Source organism: Ambystoma mexicanum, chromosome 3p, assembly GCF_040938575.1.
Source record: "Ambystoma mexicanum isolate Mex_15411 chromosome 3p, UKY_AmexF1_1, whole genome shotgun sequence".
Classification (NCBI taxonomy): domain Eukaryota; kingdom Metazoa; phylum Chordata; class Amphibia; order Caudata; family Ambystomatidae; genus Ambystoma; species Ambystoma mexicanum.
Window position 1 is genome coordinate 1169875327 of NC_090925.1, and position 22021 is coordinate 1169897347.

At 49.6% G+C, this 22021-nt stretch overlaps 1 protein-coding gene across 1 annotated transcript in view; it reads left to right on the forward strand.

Annotated features, from left to right (window-relative positions):
• TXNDC15 (thioredoxin domain containing 15) overlaps positions 1 to 4195 on the forward strand; it is a 360487-nt gene extending 356292 nt beyond the window's left edge. Inside the window, exon 5 of the mRNA XM_069652576.1 lies at positions 3666 to 4195. Within this exon, the coding sequence (XP_069508677.1) occupies positions 3666 to 3862 (197 nt within the window). The 3' untranslated portion in view covers positions 3863 to 4195. The remainder of the gene's footprint in view (positions 1 to 3665) is intronic.
• Positions 4196 to 22021: the final 17826 nt, after the last annotated feature.

A 22021-nucleotide genomic window follows, 5' to 3' on the forward strand; every position in this document is an offset into this window, starting at 1 on the left:
GAATGTCAGATCTACTACTAATTCCGGACAGAGTAGCTCAAGACCTTCATTGGTGGATCTGTCGGGAGAACAACTTAAAAGGCGAACAGTGTTGGCAACCATGGCCGGAGATAACAGTAGTCACAGATGCTTCACTCACGTGGTGGGGAGCCCATGCCAACGACTTGACCATCAGCGGTCCTTGGTCTCCATCGGAGTCCAGACTACATATCAACCTATTAGAGCTGAGAACGATCAGACTACCGCTGAAAGCTTTCCTGCCATCAGTACAGGGGAAAAATGTCCTGATAATGACGGACAACATAGTGGCCATGCACTACCTCAACAAAAAAGGCGGCGTAGGGTCACTGCCACTGTGCAGAGAGACAATGCAGCTCTGGTTTTGGGCAATTCAAGAAGGAATCTCTATCGGCAGTTCACCTAGCCGGAGAGAAGAACTTGACAGTGGACGCTCTGAGCAGGTAGAACACAGTCTCCCACGAGTGGGAACTAGCTCAGGAAGTCCTTCAAGAGATCTTCGCCCTTTAGGGAACCCCTCAAGTGGATCTGTTCGCCACCAGTATCAAACGGAAGTGCGATCAGTATTGCTCAAGGGAATTTCTAGGGGGAGCTCTAGGGGACGTGTTTGTAGTGGACTGGGAGTATCCACTCCTGTACGCGTTTCCTCCAGTCCCAGTCATTCCTCAAATGATCAGGGGTTGAGAAGATTCTGGAAACCCATGATCCTAATTGCCCCAGATTGGGCCAGGAGAACGTGGTACCCGGATCTTCTAGACATGTCCATCTGCCCTCCGATCTGTCTTCTGCAAAGAGAGGATCTTCTCTCACAGAAGGGAGGTCAGGTTCTCGATCCGGATATCAGAACCCTCAACCTTCACGCCTGGATTCTGAAAGGCTGAGATACAAGGATTGGGATCTCTCGGATGACGTAATGGAGTGTTGCTTTCAGCCAGAAGGCCAGCAACAAAGACTTTATACCACTGCCGTTGGAACAAATTTTGCAGCTGGTGTAGAGAAAAGAATATTGAACCCTTTTCATGTAATACACTGATGGTGTTATCTTTCTTGCTTTACTTAGCAAATTCAGGTCTTCAAGTTGGTATGATCAAGGGATACCTCGCAGCGCTGTCAATCTTTAAATGCACTGCTGAGGAGCCTTCATTTTTCAAATTACCTTTAGTAATTCAATTTCTGAAAGGATTAACTAATGTTTTTCCCCCAACTCCTTTTCAAGTTCCTTTGTGGGACCTAAACCTAGTCTTGAAATTCCTAATGGGTACTCCATTCGAACCCCTTCATTCCTATTCATTAAGGTTTCTCACTCTTAAAACAGTTTTTCTAGTGGCTTTAACTTCTGCCAGAAGAGTGAGCGAATTACAAGTTTTATCGTGCAAACCTCCTCATACAATCTTTCACAAAGATAAGGTTGTTTTACAAGTGAAACCCAATTTTCTCTCAAAGGTGGTCTCAGAATTCCACATTACTCAGAAAATAACTTTACCCTTGTTCTATCCTCCTCCCCATCCATGGAAAGAGGAAGAGAGATTACACAGGCTGGATCCAAGGCGTGCCTTAAGCCTTTACATTAGCAGACTTGCAAGAATCCGACAAGCAGACCAATTGTTTGTGGGTTATGCAGGGCACAAATTAGGTTTGCCCATTACAAAACAAACCATTTCAAGATGGATTATTTTAACTATTATAGAATGCTATAAATTGGCAGGAAAAGGGCCTCTCAACATCTTAGGGCTCATTCAACCAGGGGTATCGCAGCCTCTTCGGCTCTCCAAAGAGGAGTTCCAATTAATGACATGTACGGCTGCCATATGGTCATCCACACACTTTTACCAAATTTTACAGCCTTGATTCCTCCTCTAGCCAGGAGACAAAATTTGGAAAAGCTGTGTTGCATTCTGTGCATCTTTAAAGGGAAACATTTCATTTTACTCCCGCCTCCTCAATATACTATTGCTATGGGAGTCTTTCAAAGATCAGGAATATGTCGGAGGACACAATCCCTCGAAGAACAAGTTACTTTGCAAACTGGTAATGTTCTTTCGATGGGATGTTCCTCTGACGTATTCCTTATCGCCCCTCCCATCCTTCCCCGCAGTAAAAATGTTCCTTTGTAGTTGCAGTTTACGCTCCTTCAAGGTTATTAACCAATTCATGCAAAGCAAAACTAAACTTCAAAATGGAACTGAGCAACGGACGCTGCGCGAGACTATTTGTACTCATGATGACGTCGCCGCCGATACAGAGGCTGTCGAGGGACACCGACTCGAGGGACGTCGACGCGCAGCGCCCTCTACTGGAAAAAATGTCCGAGGCTAGCAAGCTGGAATGGATTATATCAAAGATAAGGAATCCGTCGGAGGAACATCGCATCGAAAGAACGTTACCAGTTTGGTAAGTAACTTGTTTGTTTGTTTCCATAGCACCTGGCAGGGAAGGTGATGATGTTTCAAAAAACCCTATCCCCAGATGGATAGTGAAGTGTATACAGCTATGCTACTCCCTATCAAACAAGACTCTGCCTTTCACACCAAGAGCTTACTCTACGAGGGGTACAGGAGCTACTTTGGCCTTTATTGCAAACGTCCCGCTGGACGCCATTTGCAAAGCAGCTAAATGGAATTCCATACATACTTTTACTCAGCATTACTGCATTGACACACTCTCTAAAGTAGATTCAAAGGTGGGACAAGCGGTGCTAAAACATCTATTTGCTGCTGTACCTGCTCACAACCCACCAACTTCTCCAGACACTGCTCACTAATCTATGCATAGCATTTGATTTAAGCAGATCCACAAGCCTTGAAAGGGATACATTACTCACCTTGATCGTATTTCTGATTCTTGGATCTGCTTAGATTCACATGCGCCCACCCTTCCTCCCCTGTGGAGTAGAAGGTGCATAGATGTTTTCTGGATTTATCTACTCTTCTCTGCTTTATTGCATCTGTACTTGTGCTACACTTCATGCTACCTCATGTCAGAACAAAACAGTCTGAGGGACCTCGATGCTTGAAGGCCCATGGGTACAGTGGATGTCACACTAGTGATAGTATTACTGGCATGCCCTGTCGACGTCCCTTTTCTAATTTCAAAAACAAAATGTAATACTCCACGTCTACCACTAGATAACGGCCTATGCAAAGCATGTGAATCTAAGCAGATACAAGCATCAGAAATACGATGACGGTGAGTAATGTATCTCATATGGTAGCCTCAATCATTTTTTTAATCGCATGTGATCATCACGGTTTCTGCATACATGGTTGCAAAGGTTACATTTTTTGCTGTGCCTCAGATTTCTGTATGCAGTAATTCTTGCATTGTGGGTATTTTACTGCATAACTCTTAACGAATCCCAGGCGCATCATCGCTACTTATATGAAAAGGCATTTTAAAAAGTAACTCCTAGCAACAAAATAACATCTCACGTAGTTGCTCATTGTTTGGAAATTGTTACATTTTGTGTCTGATAATAGTTCTTTAATTTGCTGCAAGTAATAACTGTGGTGGTAAACACATACCAACCTATATATTTGTCAGAAAGGAACTAGCCCTTCCCTGCTTTGTGTTCATCTTCATATTTCTTGTCTTATTTTGATGCTATGTATTGATTTAATGCTAATGGTACTTGTGGATTTCTCTTTCAGGTATTGAAGCGAATAAGGATGTGGTTATTACCGCAGAAGATCAAGAAGGCCCACTGCCCAGCACCCCCTCGAAAGGAATTGATTGGCTACTTGTATTTTCGCTGCTGTTTGTGGGTAGTTTTATTATGTATGCTACTTTACGGACCGAAAGTATTTGGTGGCTGTTGCCTGGGCCAAACCAAGAACACCCTGAATGACGTGGAAGTGGCCACTTTTAGAAAGGATAGTGCATTGCCCACAGTTAAATTATAATTCTAGCAGAACTCATTGGTAATTCGCTCTTGTGAATCAGTTACCTGGCCAAAAACTGTTGTATCGGGAATAAAAACTGCACACATTAGAAGAAATATGTTTGTGTGTGTGAAACTTATGCAAATGATGATTCAAAAAACAAATATGTACTGCACATACTGCTGTGTACATTAGGCCAACAGCGTGTCATTTAAACTGTATATGTTCCTAATGTAATGCATTTAATCTAAAATAGGATGGTGTTTCCGCCTTTTTAAATAACAAAACTCAGAACAAGACTTTCCGGACTGAAGTTATTTAATTTTTTTTTCTTTTTGTTCAGTGACAAATCCCTCTCTGCTGCTTGAGAGGGTTTTTCTTTACACAGGTTTTTGAAAGGGCGTGTTTTTTGTAGGTGCTTTATTATTTTTCCCTGAACTTTGTTGTGAGAAATTATTTCCTGATGTTACCTAAAGCAGGCCTCTGTTTGTAATGAATTCAAACCGGTCTCACACACATTTTTCATAGAAACGATAAGGCACCCGATTCTCTCCCCTACCCGCATGGCCCTCCCTCTCCGAAGATAAGTTGCCAGCGAGCGGGTAGATCCAATTTGCCCCAGTCTGTTTTAGGAGCAGAGCTTAAACGTTACGGTAGGATATTTCTTTAGGGAATATCTATTACTTAACAGCTTAAGAAGAGGGTGAAACAGAAAAGATTTGGGCAGCCATTCCACGTAGAGAGAGTGCTGTTGTATTACATACGAAGAAAGTTACAGTGGGACTACAAACTATACATCAAGAATGGTAGTTGAAAATACCTGGCCACCTGCTTGTGTTCCGATCAACAGCAAGAGTCTATGCCCAGATTTGTCCGCGTGATCATTGAGTCCTACACTTCCATAGTACAGAAGCGAGTGTCCTTAAATTGCATAAAGACCGTAACTTAGGAGGTGGACCAGATCAGCAACTAGCGAGGGGGATGCTACATTATTCAGGGTGGCATTTACATCAGGACACACAAGGAAGGCACAGTAACATATTGTCTTTATCACTGCAGACATGTCTTGTGCATATTGTTGAGATGGCAAGCAAGATGGACACATATATCAAAAGCCCAAGGGTGGGGGAATTAGCCCTCGAAAGCTACCAATGACAAATCGGCAGCGGGAAATCTCACTTGCCAGTGAAACCTGGAATGACTCCTCCCTCCTGTCAATGTACACATGTGATGATGTTGGCCAAGGTGGCTGCCTGGCGCAGGCATTGGGGTCAGTGTAAACCTGGCAATTAACCATACTGCACAGCCAAAGCACCACAGACACTCTTTAGCGCCTTTGCGCCTAATTAAAACGTATATCATTGTTTTCGAATACACTAAGTTGTGTGATGAAGCACTGCTACAGATGCCTTGGATAATGTATGTATTTGCCATGCGCAGCTTGGAATATGTTGCAGCCACTAAGCTCCACTTGCAGATAAGACATTCCTGCTGTTCGGATTCAGGGACAGTAGTGTATCATTTTACACTGATGTGCAGTGTGTGCAGCCTTATAAAAGGGGCCAAGCAAGAGAAGACCGCAGCACCCTGAAAAACCTCTGCAAATTAGATCTCTGTTTTTTCCCAGCATTTACTTCTCCCATGCCAAAAAGAAAGAAAATGACACAAATTGTTCTCCGGTCACAAAAGTAAACATATCTTCTAGCGAGAAATGTTAAAATCCTCAACAAGCAAGCAAGAAAAAAATGGACATATCCGGAATATTTTTCCATGAAGTAAACAAAATGCATTTTCCTTGCTATTTGATAAACAATGAAGGCCAGCATAAAAGGTGTGAAGAGAACGCTCAGAGGATGTCACTGATCTTAACCGAAGGTGTTGTGATGAACCCCTGGGGTATGTCCTTGTTTTGCTACTAGAGAACACTGCCCCAATTATTAAATCTGGCTATAGATATATTTGTGAATGTTGGCTTGCGTCCCTTCTAGACAGGATTGTGAATGTTAGCCAGTGCCACATTTAGATAGAATTGTGAACATTAGCTTGCGGCACATCTAGACAGGATTGTAAATATTCGCCAGTGCTGCATCTAGATAGAAATGTGGAGATATTTGCGCGCATCATCTAGAAAGAATTTGGAACTCATGCATATATCACACATCCAGATAGCGAGGCCATTAACCAACCCACTAACAATCTCACCCTCTGCATTCACCTCTCAAACTCTAACCAAACACAACCACACCCCTAAAGCACAGCAAATCGCACAAACTTTGCCACACTGCTACAACAAAACAAATCACACATAGCTTCGCACAACAGAACACGACGGCTACCAACTGAAAAGCACACCTAAGCTCAGCGAACGGTGCTAACCGAAATGAAACTGCCAACAGCACATCTCTGCTCTCGTGCACTTTTCACGCTCGGTCCCACTAACTCACCCCACCCCTTTTTCCTTTTCAGGTCTGCCAGAGTGCCAGGTGACCACTCCGGTGGTGATTGTGCGCAGTACAATTATCCTTTAACATTAAAACATTCCCCAATACAAATTGTGCTTTAACTGGGACGAAGAAGCCCTGCATGGATGCAGGCGAAAGGCATCAGCAGCATTCTAGTTACTGCCTAAACACTGGACATATTCTTGCCATAATAGGGAACACTAACAGACTGCTGTGGTAGTAGCAGCAGAAGTGGCAGTAGCAGTAGTTTGGAGAGAGGAATAAGTGAAGAAAAACTGAAGCAAAAGAATCAAGAAGAAACGTGCAGGACTGGGAGAGAAAGTGGGGCTGGGATCTGTGGAAGAGATCGCTGATAAACAGTGTCTCAGACGCCGTTCTACAAATGAAAGCAGAACCGAAATGGTGAAGAATGGAGTGAAGCTGTGAAATAACAAATAGCTTACCAAACACGAAGACCTCCGGATGGTGCGAGCGCTGGCGGTGAACAGCTACAGTAGGACGTGTGTATCCCGTCTTACCAGTGACAGCCGTTGAGGGGCGTGGGGGGGGGGGCTTGGCTGTCAGCGATTTGGATGGAGCAACACACTCGTGCAGGACAAACCAAAATTCCCCCCACCCCACCAGTCCCAGGAGACCAGCAAGAGCGCGCAAGCAGAGCTCGGGAGACAAAGTGCATCGGAACCCTGACATTACTGGAGATGGGTACTGCAAAGTACACTTCTGGGAGCCCTGCTTTAACCACAGGTGTACAGAGCAGTAAGCTGTATAGCGGAGGAATTTGAAAAGGTACGCACCTGGGGAGCAGGGGTCCAGGGGATAGGCCGATTTATTCCTTACTGAAGAACTTTTGAAGTAGACGGCAAAGAGAGGAAGGGCCTCCCCGTTGTTAAAGACACTGCCAGTTTTAAAACAGATTCCCAGTGAATGTGGTGGTTTAATTTGACATCCTAACATGTGGGAATGTTTAACACACTACATAACCCAACTTTATCATCATATATACCCTCTTCCTCGTCCCAATTACTCTTAAAAGTATAGATGTCAACGCTTAGCAGGGGAGTATACAAAGTCTGCTAGACACTGGGGGAAAACCACAATGGAAAAGAAGGCCACATGTCTTAAAGGAAAGATCAGGGAAGGGGATTGTCCCCCTGGCATTATAAAAATCGTGTTACATGGAAGAAAAGCACTTCCCAAATAGTGGATGATCTAAGAAGAGAACCTTACTAGTAACGTTGCATGACTTTGTGTTTGAACACTTTGAGTTGGATTTGTTACCTTACCAATTGGAACTTGGTGCTATGACTGGGAAGAAAGGCTGCAGGAAAGCAGCCAACCGCATTTTATTTTCCCATGTGGGAGTTTTAAAGCATTTAGAGTGTGAGTGTCAGGTTAGGATTTTTTATTTCTCCAGCATGGGGTCTGGCATGGATTCACATGCTCATGAATATTCCCCGTCGTCAGGCTGGGAATCCTCGGTAAAGAAAAAATCGGTATCAGTTTTGTTTCTGATCTGTCTTTCTTAGTAGGAACCAATCACTGGTCTCTGGGTCATACTGCCCCCAGCCAATGACTGCCCTCTCTCTAAGCCCCGCCCCTGGCAGCCATCCTCAGATTTTTACCGCACGTTCAAGTGTTGGGAGTCCTCGCGCTATAGCTCTCGAACTTTTACTGCGTTTTGTGTTTTTTCAAGGAGTTTAATCTTTTTTCAGTCAATCGAGCCTCAGGCTCCACCATTTCTACTTCCGATCAATGGGGACCGTTTCGGAATTTTCTACGCCCCTCAAGGGCAAAGTTCTCGTCGAGTTACGCTTCTTGGAGGATTCCAGAAGATCTGAGGCCTACCTCGTGGATATGGCCCAGGACAAGGGAAGCTCGACACCTGGATCCAAGCTGTTCAGGAACTGCCCTGGATGCGGATTACAGAATGTTTTCAAGGAGGATGAGCATTTGAGATGTCTCTACTGCCTTCACGAAGACAAGACGCACGTGGAAAAGGACCGTGCGTATTGCAAGAACCTGTCGGAACGGACTATGAGGGATGGTCGGACCCGCCTCGCCAGCTGGCTGGAGAAGGGCCCAGCAGGTGAGAAGAAGAAGTCGTCCGAGCGGTCTTCTAAGTCCTGTGAGGGCGCCCTGGCGACGGGGGCCCAACAGAAGGCAAAGCACCGCGAGTCCGTGGGCACCGGGAGCGCTGAAGGGTCGTGCTCCTTGGCTGCCAGGCAGGGCGCACTTTCACTGACGCCATCAACCACGAGCCAACACTCTGGCTCGGGGAAGAGAAAATCCGAGAACCCGGCTAAGCTTCTGATGAGGCCCCGGCCGATCTCGAAGGGATCAGCCGAGGGGGAGCGGGGCGGTGACCCCTCCCCCAAGGTGACGGCCTCAAGCGCGCCCAAGGTGGTGAAGGCCTTGATTCAACCGGTGAAGGCCTCTATTGAGGGAGTCGCGGCGGCCCTGGTGAAGCCTGTGGAGGCTAACCCAGTGGAGGTGACCTCGGGGCCCAGAGTTTCCCTGCCGCCACGGAGGGAATCCTCTTTTCAGCCCATCGATAAGACCCCCGTGAAGACCCCGGTGGATAAAGAGGGGTGGGACCGGTGGCCGTCACGGACACGGATACAGCCTCTGAGGAGGAGCTGGTTTAAGTCGTGAAGGGCCTCAACAAGAGGTTCGAGGAGGTCCGATCCCACAGTGGGAACCCCGAGGAGGCGGACGAAGAGAGCGACTGTTGCGCCGACGAGACGCCCGTGGAGGAGCAACCATCGCGCCCATCGCAGCCAGTGCCTGAGCCTCAGGACAACTCAGTGGCCATTTTGATGGCAATCCAAACCTTATGCACGGAGATAAGGATGATTGCCCCTCACCCCAACGGATGACCCAGCAGAACCGGGCCTGTCGGGAAGCCCTCCAAACAAGCGGAGGAGAGTTCACCCCCCCCCCGCCTTTCCAGCCCTCGCGGCCTGCTCAGCCTTCATCTCCTTCCCCTGATCCTAGGGATAACAAGGGAACGGATACGGCCACGACGGGGACGGATGTCGACGACGGTGGTGACGACGGGATGGGCCTTCCATCGCCACTCCCTCAGGCCTCCCTGCCCGACGAAATTGGCTCCTTCCACGTCATGATTGGCGCAAAGCCAAGAGGAAGACGGTCCTCGCAGTACCATTGATTGACGATATCTGGGAGGAGGGACTTGCTCGCCTGAAGAACCCGTCCACGACGCCTGCCAAGAGGAATCGGTACGAGAAGAAGTACAGGGTCCCCGATTCCACCCCTTTGTGCCTTAGGGCACAGCCGACCCTGGGTTCGGTCGACTCAGTGGCAGCCAAGAAGAAGGCGGCAGGGGCGTCATCCTCAACTTCGACCTCCCCACCTGAGGTGAGGGAAAGAAGCTGGACGCCATGGGACGACAAGTCATCTCGTCTGCGGCGACGACAATTAAGGCGGCCAACGCCCTAGCATTTGTGGCCTGCTACGATGGGTAGCTGTGGTACAAGATCGCTCCCCTGCTGGACCGCCTACCGAACGACAAGAGGTCAGAGGCCCTGGAGATCCTGCAGGAAGGTGAGGTGGCGTCGGACCAGGCCATAACGGTGGCCACGGATATCGCTGTCACTGGATTCTGCCAGTTGGGCAACAGTGTTTGCCTTCGGCGGGGATGGCTCAACGCAACTGATTTCCACCAGGAAGTGCAAACCAGAGTTTTGGACATGCCCTTCGACGGGAACAACCTGTTTGGAAAAACAGTGGATGAGTCACTTCAGGCCATCAAGACCAACACGGAGACGGCTTGGGCCTTGGAAGTGTTGCAGCAACGACGGCCGCCCTTTCGGAATGCCGGAGGCAGATAGAGTGCCTCCAAGGGATCCGGCGGCAGCTCCTCGACGTACTGCCCGGCGGCCCGCTCCTCGTGGCAGGAGGCCTACAGAGGACGCAGCAAGTCAGGAGGATCTCGTCGTCGGTAAGGCCGCCTCCAAGCAGTACTGAACCGGCCGTAGCGTTGGGCCCCCACCGGAGAACCCCGGTGGGAGGCCGGCTGACAAAGTTCGTCAGCGTGTGGGAGTCCATCTCCATCGACCGTTGGGTGCTGGATGCCCTGGCCCACGGGCACACTCTCGAATTTCAAAGGAAGTGCCCCCGCATTCCTCCCGTGGCCAGGAAGGAAAATCACGTCCCTCAACTGCTGTTAGAAGTAAGGGCGATGCTCAAGAAGGGCGCCATCGAGCTTGTCCCGAAGAGGCTCCGGGGCTCCGGAGTATACTCAAGGTACTTCCTCATCAGAAAGAAGACAGGCGGTTGGCGCCCCATCCTGGACCTGCGGCGGTTAAACAAATAAATCAAGGCACAAAAGTTCAGGATGGTCACCCTCCAGCATGTGCTGGGACATCTGGAGGAGGGCGACTTCCTATCGTCGCTGGACTTGGAGGATGCTTGCTTCTACATCCCCATTTTAAAAGGACATTGAAAGTTTCTCAGATTCGTAGTCCAAGGGCGGCACTACCAATTCAAGGCCCTGCCATTCGGGCTGAAGTCAGCACCCAGGGTGTTTTACCAAGTGCCTTGCACCAGTGGCGGCACGGCTGCGCCTGCAGGGGATCCACGTCTACTCCTACCTGGACGATTGGCTTATCCGTGCAAGGACAAGATAACTCGCCGTCGAACACACAGCAGAGACCGTCCAACTTCTCACGGATCTGGGATTCTCCATCAACTACTCGAAATCCCACCTGGTCCCGTCGCAGGTCATACTGTTTCTGGGAGCCAAGCTCTATACAGTGGTGCGATTGGCCTCGCTGTCGGAGGAGAGGACGAAGGCCATCTTGGGCAATGTGCAGCGCCTGCTGGCCACGGGCGTGGCCAGGGTGAGATCCATCACAAGTCCCTGCTCGGAATGATTTCCTCATTTATCTACCTGGTGCACCTGTGCAGGCTATGGATGCCTCCTCTACAAGAGTTCCTCGACGCCCGTTGGATGCAAGCGACGGGCAGCTTCGAAGACAGGATCCCGCTCAACGAGGTTTTCCGCCAAGCGATTCAATCGTGGGGCATCTCGCGGCGGGCAAGGACTTTCAGACCCCGGTACATCAGTGTTCTGGGCCCTCAGGTCGTTTCTCCGGTCCCACAAGGGGGAGGTGGTGAGGATCTTCACTGACAACACCACCACGATGTTCTACATCCGGTAGCAGGGAGGCACCAGATCCACAGCCTTGTCCAAGGAGGCCCAGGATCTGTGGCACTGGGCCGTCGCCCAGGCGATGTTTCTGGTGCCCTTCCATCTAGCAGGAACAAGGAACGTCATCGCCGACTCACTCAGAAGGGTGCTGCGCTCATGCCACGAGTGGGAGCTGCGTCAGGATCAAATGGATCGACTTTTCCAATGATGGGGCAAACCTCAGCCGAGGCGCATGGGCCATGCTTTCTCATTCCCCTGGGACGGCCTGTTCCTGTATGCATTCCCTCCATTGCCTTTGCTGCTCCGACTCCTCAACCAACTCAAGAGGTCCCGGTTCAGGATGATCCTCGTCGCACCGGCGTGGCCGAGACAGATCTGGTTCCCTGACCTTCTGGACTTGTCAGCGTCCCCCCCAGTCAGGCTGTCGATGGACGCAGATCTTCTCTGCAGAGAAGGAGGCGCCATCCTCCATCATGACCCGGAGTCGCTGAACTTGCAGGCCTGGCTCCTGCAGCACTAGAGTTTGGAAGGTACGATATCCCGGCGGACTGCAAAGAGGTGCTTGCAATGGCCAGGGCGTCCTCAACTCTAAAGTGCTACGGACACAAGTGGAAGAGGTTCTCTGTCTGGTGCCGTGCACAGAATATTAAACCTCTGCGAATTACGGCCCCTCAAGTGCTGCCCTACCTGCTGTCGCTGGCCAAGGCGGGGCTAGCTCACGCTTCCATTAAGATCCATCTTGCAGCGATTTCCTGTTACACCCGAACTACGGGACGGTCAACCCTGTGGTCTCATCGCCTAGTGAAGGAATTTATGAAGGGACTGTTCCGATCGTTCTCGCCGGTGAAGGCTCCGGCCCGGCGTGGGAGCTCAACGTGATGCTGACCAGGCTCATGGGGCCGCCGTTCGAGACTCTGCACTCGGCACCATTGAAATTTCTGTTGTGGAAAACAGTGCTCCTTGTGGCCATCACCTCCGCACAACGAGTGGGAGAGATCCAGGCCCTATCATGCAAGCCTCCATACTTGACTTTCCACGAGACGAGGGTGCTGCTGAGGACGCACCCCTTCTTCATGCCCAAGGTGCCGTCGGACTTCCACCTCAATGAGCCCTTGGTGTTGCCAGTTTTCTTTCCGTCGCCTTCGTCACCGGCGGAGAGGACTTTGCACTTGCTGGATGTAGCTAGAGCGCTGAAGTTCTATGTGGACCGCACAAAGAGTTTTCGGAAGACATCACAGCTTTTTGTGAACTTTGGACCTGTGAATCAAGGGAAGGCCCTCTCGAAGGCTTCCATTTCCAGATGGCTCTCCGGCTGCATCATGCACTGTCATCGGTTGGCAAACAGACCGTTGCCCGGCCGTCCGAGAGCCCATTCGACCAGAGCGATTGCTGCTACTACAGCGTTTTTGTCTGGTGTGCCCCTGCTGGACATCTGCAGGGCTGCTACGTGGAGGTCGACGCACACCTTCATGAAATTCTACTGCACCGACTGGGATTCCAGGGAGGAGTCCAGAGTTGGTCAAGCAGTGCTGCGCAACCTGTTCGCCTGAAGGTGGGCCGGGTGAGGAGGTAAGAGTTGCTTAAAGTTGAGTTTATGTAATGCTTAATGTTGAGCCTTGCCACCTCCCGTGGTTGTGCATGTGTGTACTGCTATGTATTCTTATATTCACGAGCATGTGAATTCATGCCATACCCCATGCTGGAGAAAGAACAAGTTACTTACCTGTAACTGTTGTTCTCCAGCATGGGTCTGGCATGGATTCACATGCGAACCCTCCCTCTTACCCCTCGGCGGCTCGTCAGTTGGTCATAATGTCACTTTACATGCTACCAAATCTGAGGATGGCTGCCAGGGGCGGGGAGTAGGGAGAGGGCAGTCATTGGCTGGGTGCGGTATGACCCAGAGACCAGTGATTGGTTTCTACTAAGAAAGAAAGATCAGAAACGAAACTGATACTGATTTTTTTCTTTACCGAGGATTCCCAGCCTGACAACGGGGAATATTCATGAGCATGTGTATCCATGCCAGACCCATGCTGGAGAACAACAGTTAGAGGTAAGTAACTTGTTCCTTATTTATTTGCATTTGTATAGCGCACTAGCAGCCCAGAAGCATTGAGGCGCTGTTACATGAAATTGTAAGTAGACTTGATTCAATGGAGACAAATGATAATGATCAACAGGCTTGATTACAGAATAGAAGTTCTGTAAAGGGACACAGGACAGTGGACGTTAGTTTTGGACATTCTGACAAGTCTCATTAATTTTGTTGAGACTGGGAAACCCGTCCTAGAGGCAGGGCTAGTGAGGCATTTTTCCAACCCCTTTTATTATTTTTTTAAAAATCAACTGTGAAGCCAACAACCCTATGTCTGTCTACTTACCCCGGCCCTGACCCTTCAGTGTAATGCCCAACAATCTGCAGTCTTGTGTCACAGTGGGCAAATATAGAAAGAGGCAGCAGGGCATTCTGAGGGGATTTGAGGCGAGTATAAAAACAAAACTTACAATTAGGCACACACATGGACTCACAATTGAGCAGCATAACTCATTCTTAAAGAAAATGCTTCCTTATCAGATCACTGACAAGACCGCCTTGACACCAGTTTAGACTCCATATGAAGTCCACCTGAAGCTGGGGGGGGTAGATGTGAAATAGGGTCTCTGAGGCTGAGTACTGCTTCTTGTCTTGCAATGCTTGCCCTGGAGTCGGTCTACAGAGGATCCACCAGGGGTGCAGTATCCATCCCCAGCTTCACATCCCTAGTTATGATTTAGAAGTCAGCTGCCTTAAACAAGTCACACATTGAATAATTCAACTGCCCAAGATCCCCTTAAACGCCTATGAAACATGACTGGTACTGAGGAAGATGAAGGGACAGTGGGAATTCAGGATTTGAAGCTCTCAGGGCTAAATTCTGCAGTGCGCAGTGGGTCATCTGTCATTTACTAGTATCTGCAGGCAGTAAGAAGCTCATATGCAAGCGCCACTTGTGAATCCAACCTGTACCAAATTGCAGGTATCCAAGCCATCACAAACTGGCAGAGAGTTGGCCAGGTGGGGCTGGAGGCGGTGATGTGGCCTGAGCACAGAATGGCGCTGATGATTGTGAGGTTGGTGCCTGGAACTGCTGTAGGCCATTCCTCCACTCCATTCCACTCACATGGAGATTGTAGACTGCACAACCATTTCCCAACTAACACGCACCAGCCACGCCTCACGTGCACTCTGAGCCAATTGCCTGTACCGATAGAATATAAAAGTAGCTTTCGGCAGAGCAGTGTGGTGGGATTCATGGGACAGAGTGCATACGAGAGCTGCGAGTAGACCGGTAGGTGGAGGAGAGCGGAACAAAATGTTTAAGTGGAGGAAGGGAGAGTTAGTACAGGAGGAGAAGGGGAAAAGCGGAAAGAGATTAGGTGATGCATAGGGAGAATGAAAGGGAGAATAGGAGGAATATAAAATTAGGAAGAAGGGGAGGAGGTGAGTAACAGAGATGGGTAGGAAGGAAATGAAGAGAGGGGACATCAACGCGAAGAGGAGGTGGTGGTGAAGACTGGAACAGGGAGAAAAGAAAGGAGGTTACGCATGAACATCAAAGGAGCGAGCGAGAGCAAGAAATAAGGAGGCAGACAAAAGAAACTGAACGGAGAAGAGGCGCACAAAATACGAGGGGAAAGGGAAGGAGTGTTTAAAGGGAGAAGCTGAGACACAGAAGTGAGTAGACAACTGGAGGAGAGAGAATTGACTCCAGAGAGAAAAGCAGGGGAACACATTTCAGGAAATGAAGGGAGTGGAACCTTTAAGACGTGGGCAGATAATTAGTGGAGAAGGGTAGGTTTGAAAATGATTACCACAAGCACATAAAAATACAAAACATGCATTTAATAACCGCGTACTATTCAAATAATTATGAGACATGTTCGATACCTGTAGAAATTGTTTGGGTGGAGCAAGATTCTAAGCTATTCATTCTCATCTGTTGACATTGCCAGCATAGAATACCATGTGAATTTAAAGAGAACGTTAAATACACAGGAATACATTAACTTAAATTAAAAAATGAATGTATTAAAACAAAACCACCTCTATTTGTATTTTGAACACGTGTGCATTTACCTGCGGGTGCTGTTTCACTGCTATGATGTATAAATACTGATGAAAAAGAGGAGGACAACATTACCTGTGTGGTGAACTGGAGTCGAATGCTCAAATTGGGAGGCAGTAGGTGACTGGTGTGTATAAAATGCCAATTAACGTCCCATTCACGGATGTTGACATTTAGACTCGGACTCCATTCAACTGCTAAGTGAACTTCAAGGCCTAATACCTGAAATTAATGGATATTCAGAACATGTCAATTTTTGGATTTCAAGAAGGTCATAAGATTAAGCATGTTTCTATTTGGTTATTTCACAGACTACGTGAAACGGCTTGCTGTTTGCTATTGTACCTGCTAAATGTGTGCAATGCATATGTATGTTTTACGCCAAGATGCATGGTCGCGCTCTTTGGGTGGACTGTACGATTGGCACTTGTGAGAGCATATTTTACAGTTCAGTCCCCTCCACATGCTTCCTTTTTCAGCATTATGTTGTGAGATCAGTTCTGTTGATGAGACAGAGTTGCTCCTATGCTTTGAACAACATTTTTCATGACTTTCTTTTGTGCAGCAGGATCACACATTTGCATTCATCTTGGGTGGGTGTTGGATAACATATCTTAATATTGAAAGTTTCTTTTAAACAGAAACCTTGTCAGCTTTGTCTGAACACCCAAGTATTTGTTTCTACTGATCTCAAGGTAATGGGATGTTATTCAAAGGGTTTCTCCAGCGGTGTTCAGGATTGTGCCCCCAAATTATTTCTTCCCAGTGTGTGCTATGGCGAGAGAAAAGGAGCCCACACATCTTGGGGGCCTATATGGCAATACTACTCTTTGATATATATAGGTTCAGCTCCTTATGAGGCACTTGTGATAAAAGGACTACTGTTCTGCAGGAACACAGGGATGAATAATGGCTAATCCACCTGCTCAGTTTCACATTATTACTAAACCAGCAGTGATCCCAGTCATGAAGGTAAAACCAACACAGCTAGATGGCCATACTGCCTTTGCCTTTTATGATAAAATGGGCCGAGGACATGAATTACACTTCGGGAGGGGTGTGAAGTGATGGTAGTAGCAACCCAAACACCTTAAGTACAATAGTCCACCATGAAAGATTATCCAATCAAGGTTCTATGAGAATACAGCGTTTTAATTAAGTAAAGAACTAAAAATGCAAGCAAAAACCCACCCCTGTAAAGAAATACCGAATTTGCAAGCTGTTGTAGAATAGCACTATGTTTGGATGAACAGGGATGTTCAGGCACTCAGTCACTATGGTCCGAAAAGTGGACCTGGCGGACTGGTCCTCTTCGCAATGCCTTATTTCTAGGTCTTGGGTGTTCAACAGCACTCAAGCTGGTCTGGTAATAGGACAAATCGTGTTGATCCAGTGGTGAGTCAGCATTGAGACTGGACTCAGTGTGGATCGAACCAGCGCTGAAGGCAATGCGGTTTGATGGGTTGCAACAGGTTTCATTTGGCAGTTGAATTTGGTTGAACCGATGTTTCTGTTGGGTTGAGTTGTCGAGTGACACAAATGGATTGCAGAATTGAGTCGGCAGACTATTCTAGTCAAGGTTTTGTTGGATCAATGCAATGCTCAAAGTGCAGTGAGTCTGCTTCCACAGTAATAGGCCGGCAGCTCGAAGTATGTAGAGTGCCAAAAGCAGCACTGCCGGTCCTGTGTTGGGTCAAAGAGCGTCAAGCACTGATGAATCATCTTGAAGACGGCTTGAAGCAAAGATTGGATTCCAGTTGCTCTTCGATTTACCTATTTACTTTGAGTCCCAATCCAGGAGCTCCAGGACAAGGTAAGACCTTCTGAGGCACTCCCACTCCAGTGATAACACAGGGCTACAGGGTTCCTTGTTCCAGTGCAGTCAGCAGTTGAGGCCTTGGACCGCAACTGTTCAGGCCCACTGTTCCCATGGGATGGTTTGGGGGCAGAGCTGTCCTCTGCCATAGAGGTGAAGACACAAGGCATCCAAGGCAGAAGATGCTGGAATGGACAGCAAAATAGGTGATGGCTGGAGGGTTTAGAATTAATCTTAGCCTCTGGCATAGTTATGAGCAACTCTCCAGACCATTGTTCTTCAGCCTGCCAAACCCTATACAGAATGATGAAAGATCAAATGCAACTCGGGCTTGGACCCATCCCACACGGGGGCAGTCCAGCTCGAACTGCCCCCCTCACCCCCAGTTGCCTGTGATGTTTGTATGCTGCTTCCCTTGGCCCCACTGGTTGTCTGTGTTGTTTGTATGCCGCTTCCCTTGCCCCCCCTGGTTGCCTGTGATGTTTGTATGCCGTTCCCTTGCGCCCCTCTTCTTGTATGCATGTGTCTCTTGCCTTGCTTTAATCCTTTCTATCCTGCCTTCCCATCCCCCTTGTTAGCCCTCTCCTTCTGCCCCCCCCCTTAATTCATACCACTGCAGGAGTTTGTCTTGATACACTGTTGTTTCTACCATCACCGTCTTGCTGCTAATGCTTGGATTTGACTTTGTGGACTCATTTGACTCATGGTGCCTCACCCTTCTCTACTTTCATGCTGGACTTCCCCTACATCCTGTACTCACGGTGACCCTGTATCATTCTGTGCACATCTTCATCCTGAATGCTGGCTTGCATTTGCTTTTCCCTGCAATATTATGTGTTATTATGGACTCCTACAACTGTATTTGTTTCTCCCCTCTTGCTTCTCCACTCTTTTACACTGCTTTACTTTTAGTCCCTTCCCCTTCTCCCTTTTCTTCCTTTCCCTCTCTCCTCTTCCCTGCCTCTTACCTTTCTATGGAATTACTCTATCAGAATTGTACATGCATCTAGTATGATAGCAACATTGTTTGTCTCCCCCAGGGCCCCTCGTTTCTCTTCTTCACCCTCCAGACCTATCTGAAATGTCGTCAGGCCTAGTATGTTAGTTGCTTGTTTTGTTCTTCTTCTCCCTATTGCCTCTCCCTCACCTCTTGTAAAGTTCTGGCACTACCTCAATTGTCGTTCGGCCTAGTAAGGTAGCTGCTTGTCTGTCTCATTCTCCTTCCCACTCCCCCTCCCCTCCTTATCATTGTTGAAGCTCTTGCACTACCCGAAATGTCACCAGGCTGAGTACGGTAGTTAATTTCACAATGATATATGATTCTTTATTGTAAGAATGTCACTGTACTCTCCCTTGTTCCCTCCCTACCTTGAAGCGCTTTGAAACACATTGTGTATAGGCGCTATACAAATGAACTATCAATATCAAAAACACGTCTCTCCCGGAAACAGATTAATGCAGCATCTCAAGTAGCTGGTTACAAGGTCCAGAACTGGGAAAACGTAGGGACTTTCAGAGATTTACTTTCTTTTGAGGCTCAGGGGGAATTTTTCTTTTGGTTGGCAGAAGGCAAAGAAGAAGCAGTTGCAGGTTAATAAAGACCTTAGTGATACCACTTCAAGGGTTCTCCAGCATGGGGTCTGGCATGGATTCACATGCTCATGAATATTCCCCGTCAGGCTGGGAATCCTTGGTAAAGAAAAATCAGTATCAGTTTCGTTTCTGATCTGTCTTTCGTAGTAGTAACCAATCACTGATCTCTGCGTCATACTGACCACAGCCAATGACTGCCATCTCCCTAAGCCCCGCCTCTGGCAGCCATCTTCAGATTTTTACCGCACGTTCAAGTGTTGGGATCCTCGTGCTATTGCTCTCGAGCTTTAGTGCTTTTTTCGCGCTTTTTCTTAGGAACATTTTCTTTTTCGGTCAAAAGAGCCTCAAGCTCCACCGTTTCTTTATCCGATCAACGGGGACCCGTATTGGATTCTTCTACGCCCCTCAAGGGTGAAGATTTCGTCGAGCCACGCTTTTGGAGGACTCCAGAAGTTTCTCAGGCCCATCTCGATCATGGCCCAGGAGGGAAGCTCGACGCCCGGAAAGCTGTTCAGGGTCTGCCCTGGATGCCAGCTTCAGAATGTCTTTAAGGAGGACGAACACTCCCTCTGCCTCTACTGCCTGCATGAGGACACGTGGAGAAGGACTGTGCGTTTTGCGGCAATATGTCGGAGCGGACCATGAAGGACCGCCATCTGCGTCTCGCCAACTGGCTGGAAGGGAAGAGCCCGTCAGGCGAGAAGAAGAAGAAGAAGTCCGAGCGGTCTTCTAAGACCTTTGAGGGCGCCCCGGCGACGGGGGTCCAACAGAAGGCCAAGCACCGCGAGTCCGCTGGCACCGGGAGCGCCGAACGGTCGGGCTCTACGGGTGCCAGGCAGGGCGCATCCTCTCTGGCGCCATCAACCACGAGCCAACGCTCTGGCTCGGGTAAGAGGAAGGCCGAGCACCCGGCGAAGCTCCTGGAGAGACCCCGGTCGAGCTCGAAGGCCCCATCGGAGGGGGAGCGAGGCGGTGACCCTCCCCCCAAGGAGAAGGCGGTGAGCGCACCTAAGGTGGTGAAAGCCTTAATCCATCCGGCCAAGGCCTCTATCGAGACAGTCGCGGCGGCCCTGGCTCAGCCTGTGGAGGCTACACCAGTGGTGGCGACCTCGGGGCCCAGAGTCTCCCTGCCACCGCAGAGGGAGTCCTCTTTCATGCCCATCGACAGGACCCCCGTGAAACCTCCGACGGAGAAGAAACGGCGTTGGCGTGGAAGAAGACCATCCCGTCGGGAGGGACCCCGACGTAGGAGACGACGAGAACGTCGAGGGTGCCGACGGGGCTCCTGACCGCCCGTCGGACTCCCCTCAACCAGTGCTGCATGACAACTCGGCGGCCATTTTGTTGGCTATACAATCCTTATGCTCGGAGTAAGGACGAGATTGCCGTTACCACCAACAGAGGAACCTCTCCCGACGGGGGACCCGGAGCCAGGCCCTTCTGGGAGCCCTCCTCCTAAGAGAAAAAGGATTCATCCTCCACCTCCTTTTCAACCATCGCGCCCTGCTCAGCCCTCCTCCCCGTCCACGACCCGTGGGGATGATACGGGGACTGACAGGGCCGCGACGGGCACAGACGACGAGGTTTACGACGAGGATCTCCCGTCGTCACCTCCTCCCCGGGCTTCCCCGCCCAACGAGATTGGATCGTTTCATGCCATGATCGCCAGGGCATCCGAGCTTTTCCAGCTCTGCCCGGAAGAGAAGAAAAAGGAAGGTTTCCTTTATCAACGGCGCGAGACCAAGAGGAAGACGGTCCTCGCTGTACCTCTACTGGACGATATCTGGGATGAGGGTCTCGCCCTCCTCAAGAACCCATCCACAACGCCTGCGAGAAGGGACCGGTCCGAGAAGTAGTACCGGGTCCCGGACGCGGCCCCCTTGTGCCTTCGGGCACAGCCGACCCCGGACTCGGTCGTCTCTGCGGCGGCCAGGAAGAAAGCGGGGGGTGCCTCGGCCTCTACGTCAACCTCCCCGCCGGACGGCGAGGGAAAGAAATTGGACACGATGGGACGCAGTCATTTCATCGGCAGCGACGATGATTAAGGCTGCCAACGCCTTGGTTATCGTAGCCCGTGACGACAGGGAGTTGTGGTACAAAATCGCCCCCCTGCTGGACTTCTTACCAGACGACAAGAGGGAGGAGGCCCTAGAGATCTTGCAGGAAGGAGAAGTGGCATCAGACCACGCCATTACGATAGCGACGGACATCGCTGATAGTGGATTTCGCCAGTTGGGCAACGGCGTGTGCCTTAGACGGCGTGGATGGCTCAAGGCAACTGACTTCCGTCAGGACGTGCAGACCAGAGTCTTGGACATGCCGTTCGACGGGAACAACCTGTTTGGGAAAACAGTGGACGATTCCCTACAAGCCATCAAGACGGACACGGAGACGGCCCGGGCTCTTGGTGTTCTCCAGCACCGACGGCCGCCCTTTCGGAGCGGCGGAGGCAAGCAGGGTGCCTCCAAAGGTTCCGGCGGCAGATTTTCCACCTATCGTCAAGCGGCCTGTTCGTCGCAAGAAGCCTAAAGGGGACGAGGCAAGTCGGGCGGACCCCGCCGTCGTCGCCAAGGAGGGAAAGGCGGCAAAGCCTCGTCGAAGCAGGACTGAACCGGCCGTGGGGTCGGGCCCCCACCGAAGCACCCCGGTGGGAGGCCGGCTGGCGAACTTCCTCAGCGTGTGGGAGTCCATCTCCACCGACCGTTGGGTGCTGGACGCCCTGGTCCAGGGTCACGCGCTTGAGTTTCTAAAGAAGTGCCCGCGTGTCCCCCCCGTGGCCAGGAAGGAACATCATGTCCCTCAACTTCTCTTGGAGGTAAAAGCGATGCTCAAGAAAGGCGCCATCGAGCTCGTCCCAAAGAGGCTTCGGGGCTCCGGAGTTTACTCAAGATACTTTCTCGTGAAGAAGAAGATGGGAGGATGGCGTCCCATCCTGGACCTACGACGACTGAACAAATTCATCAAGGCACAGA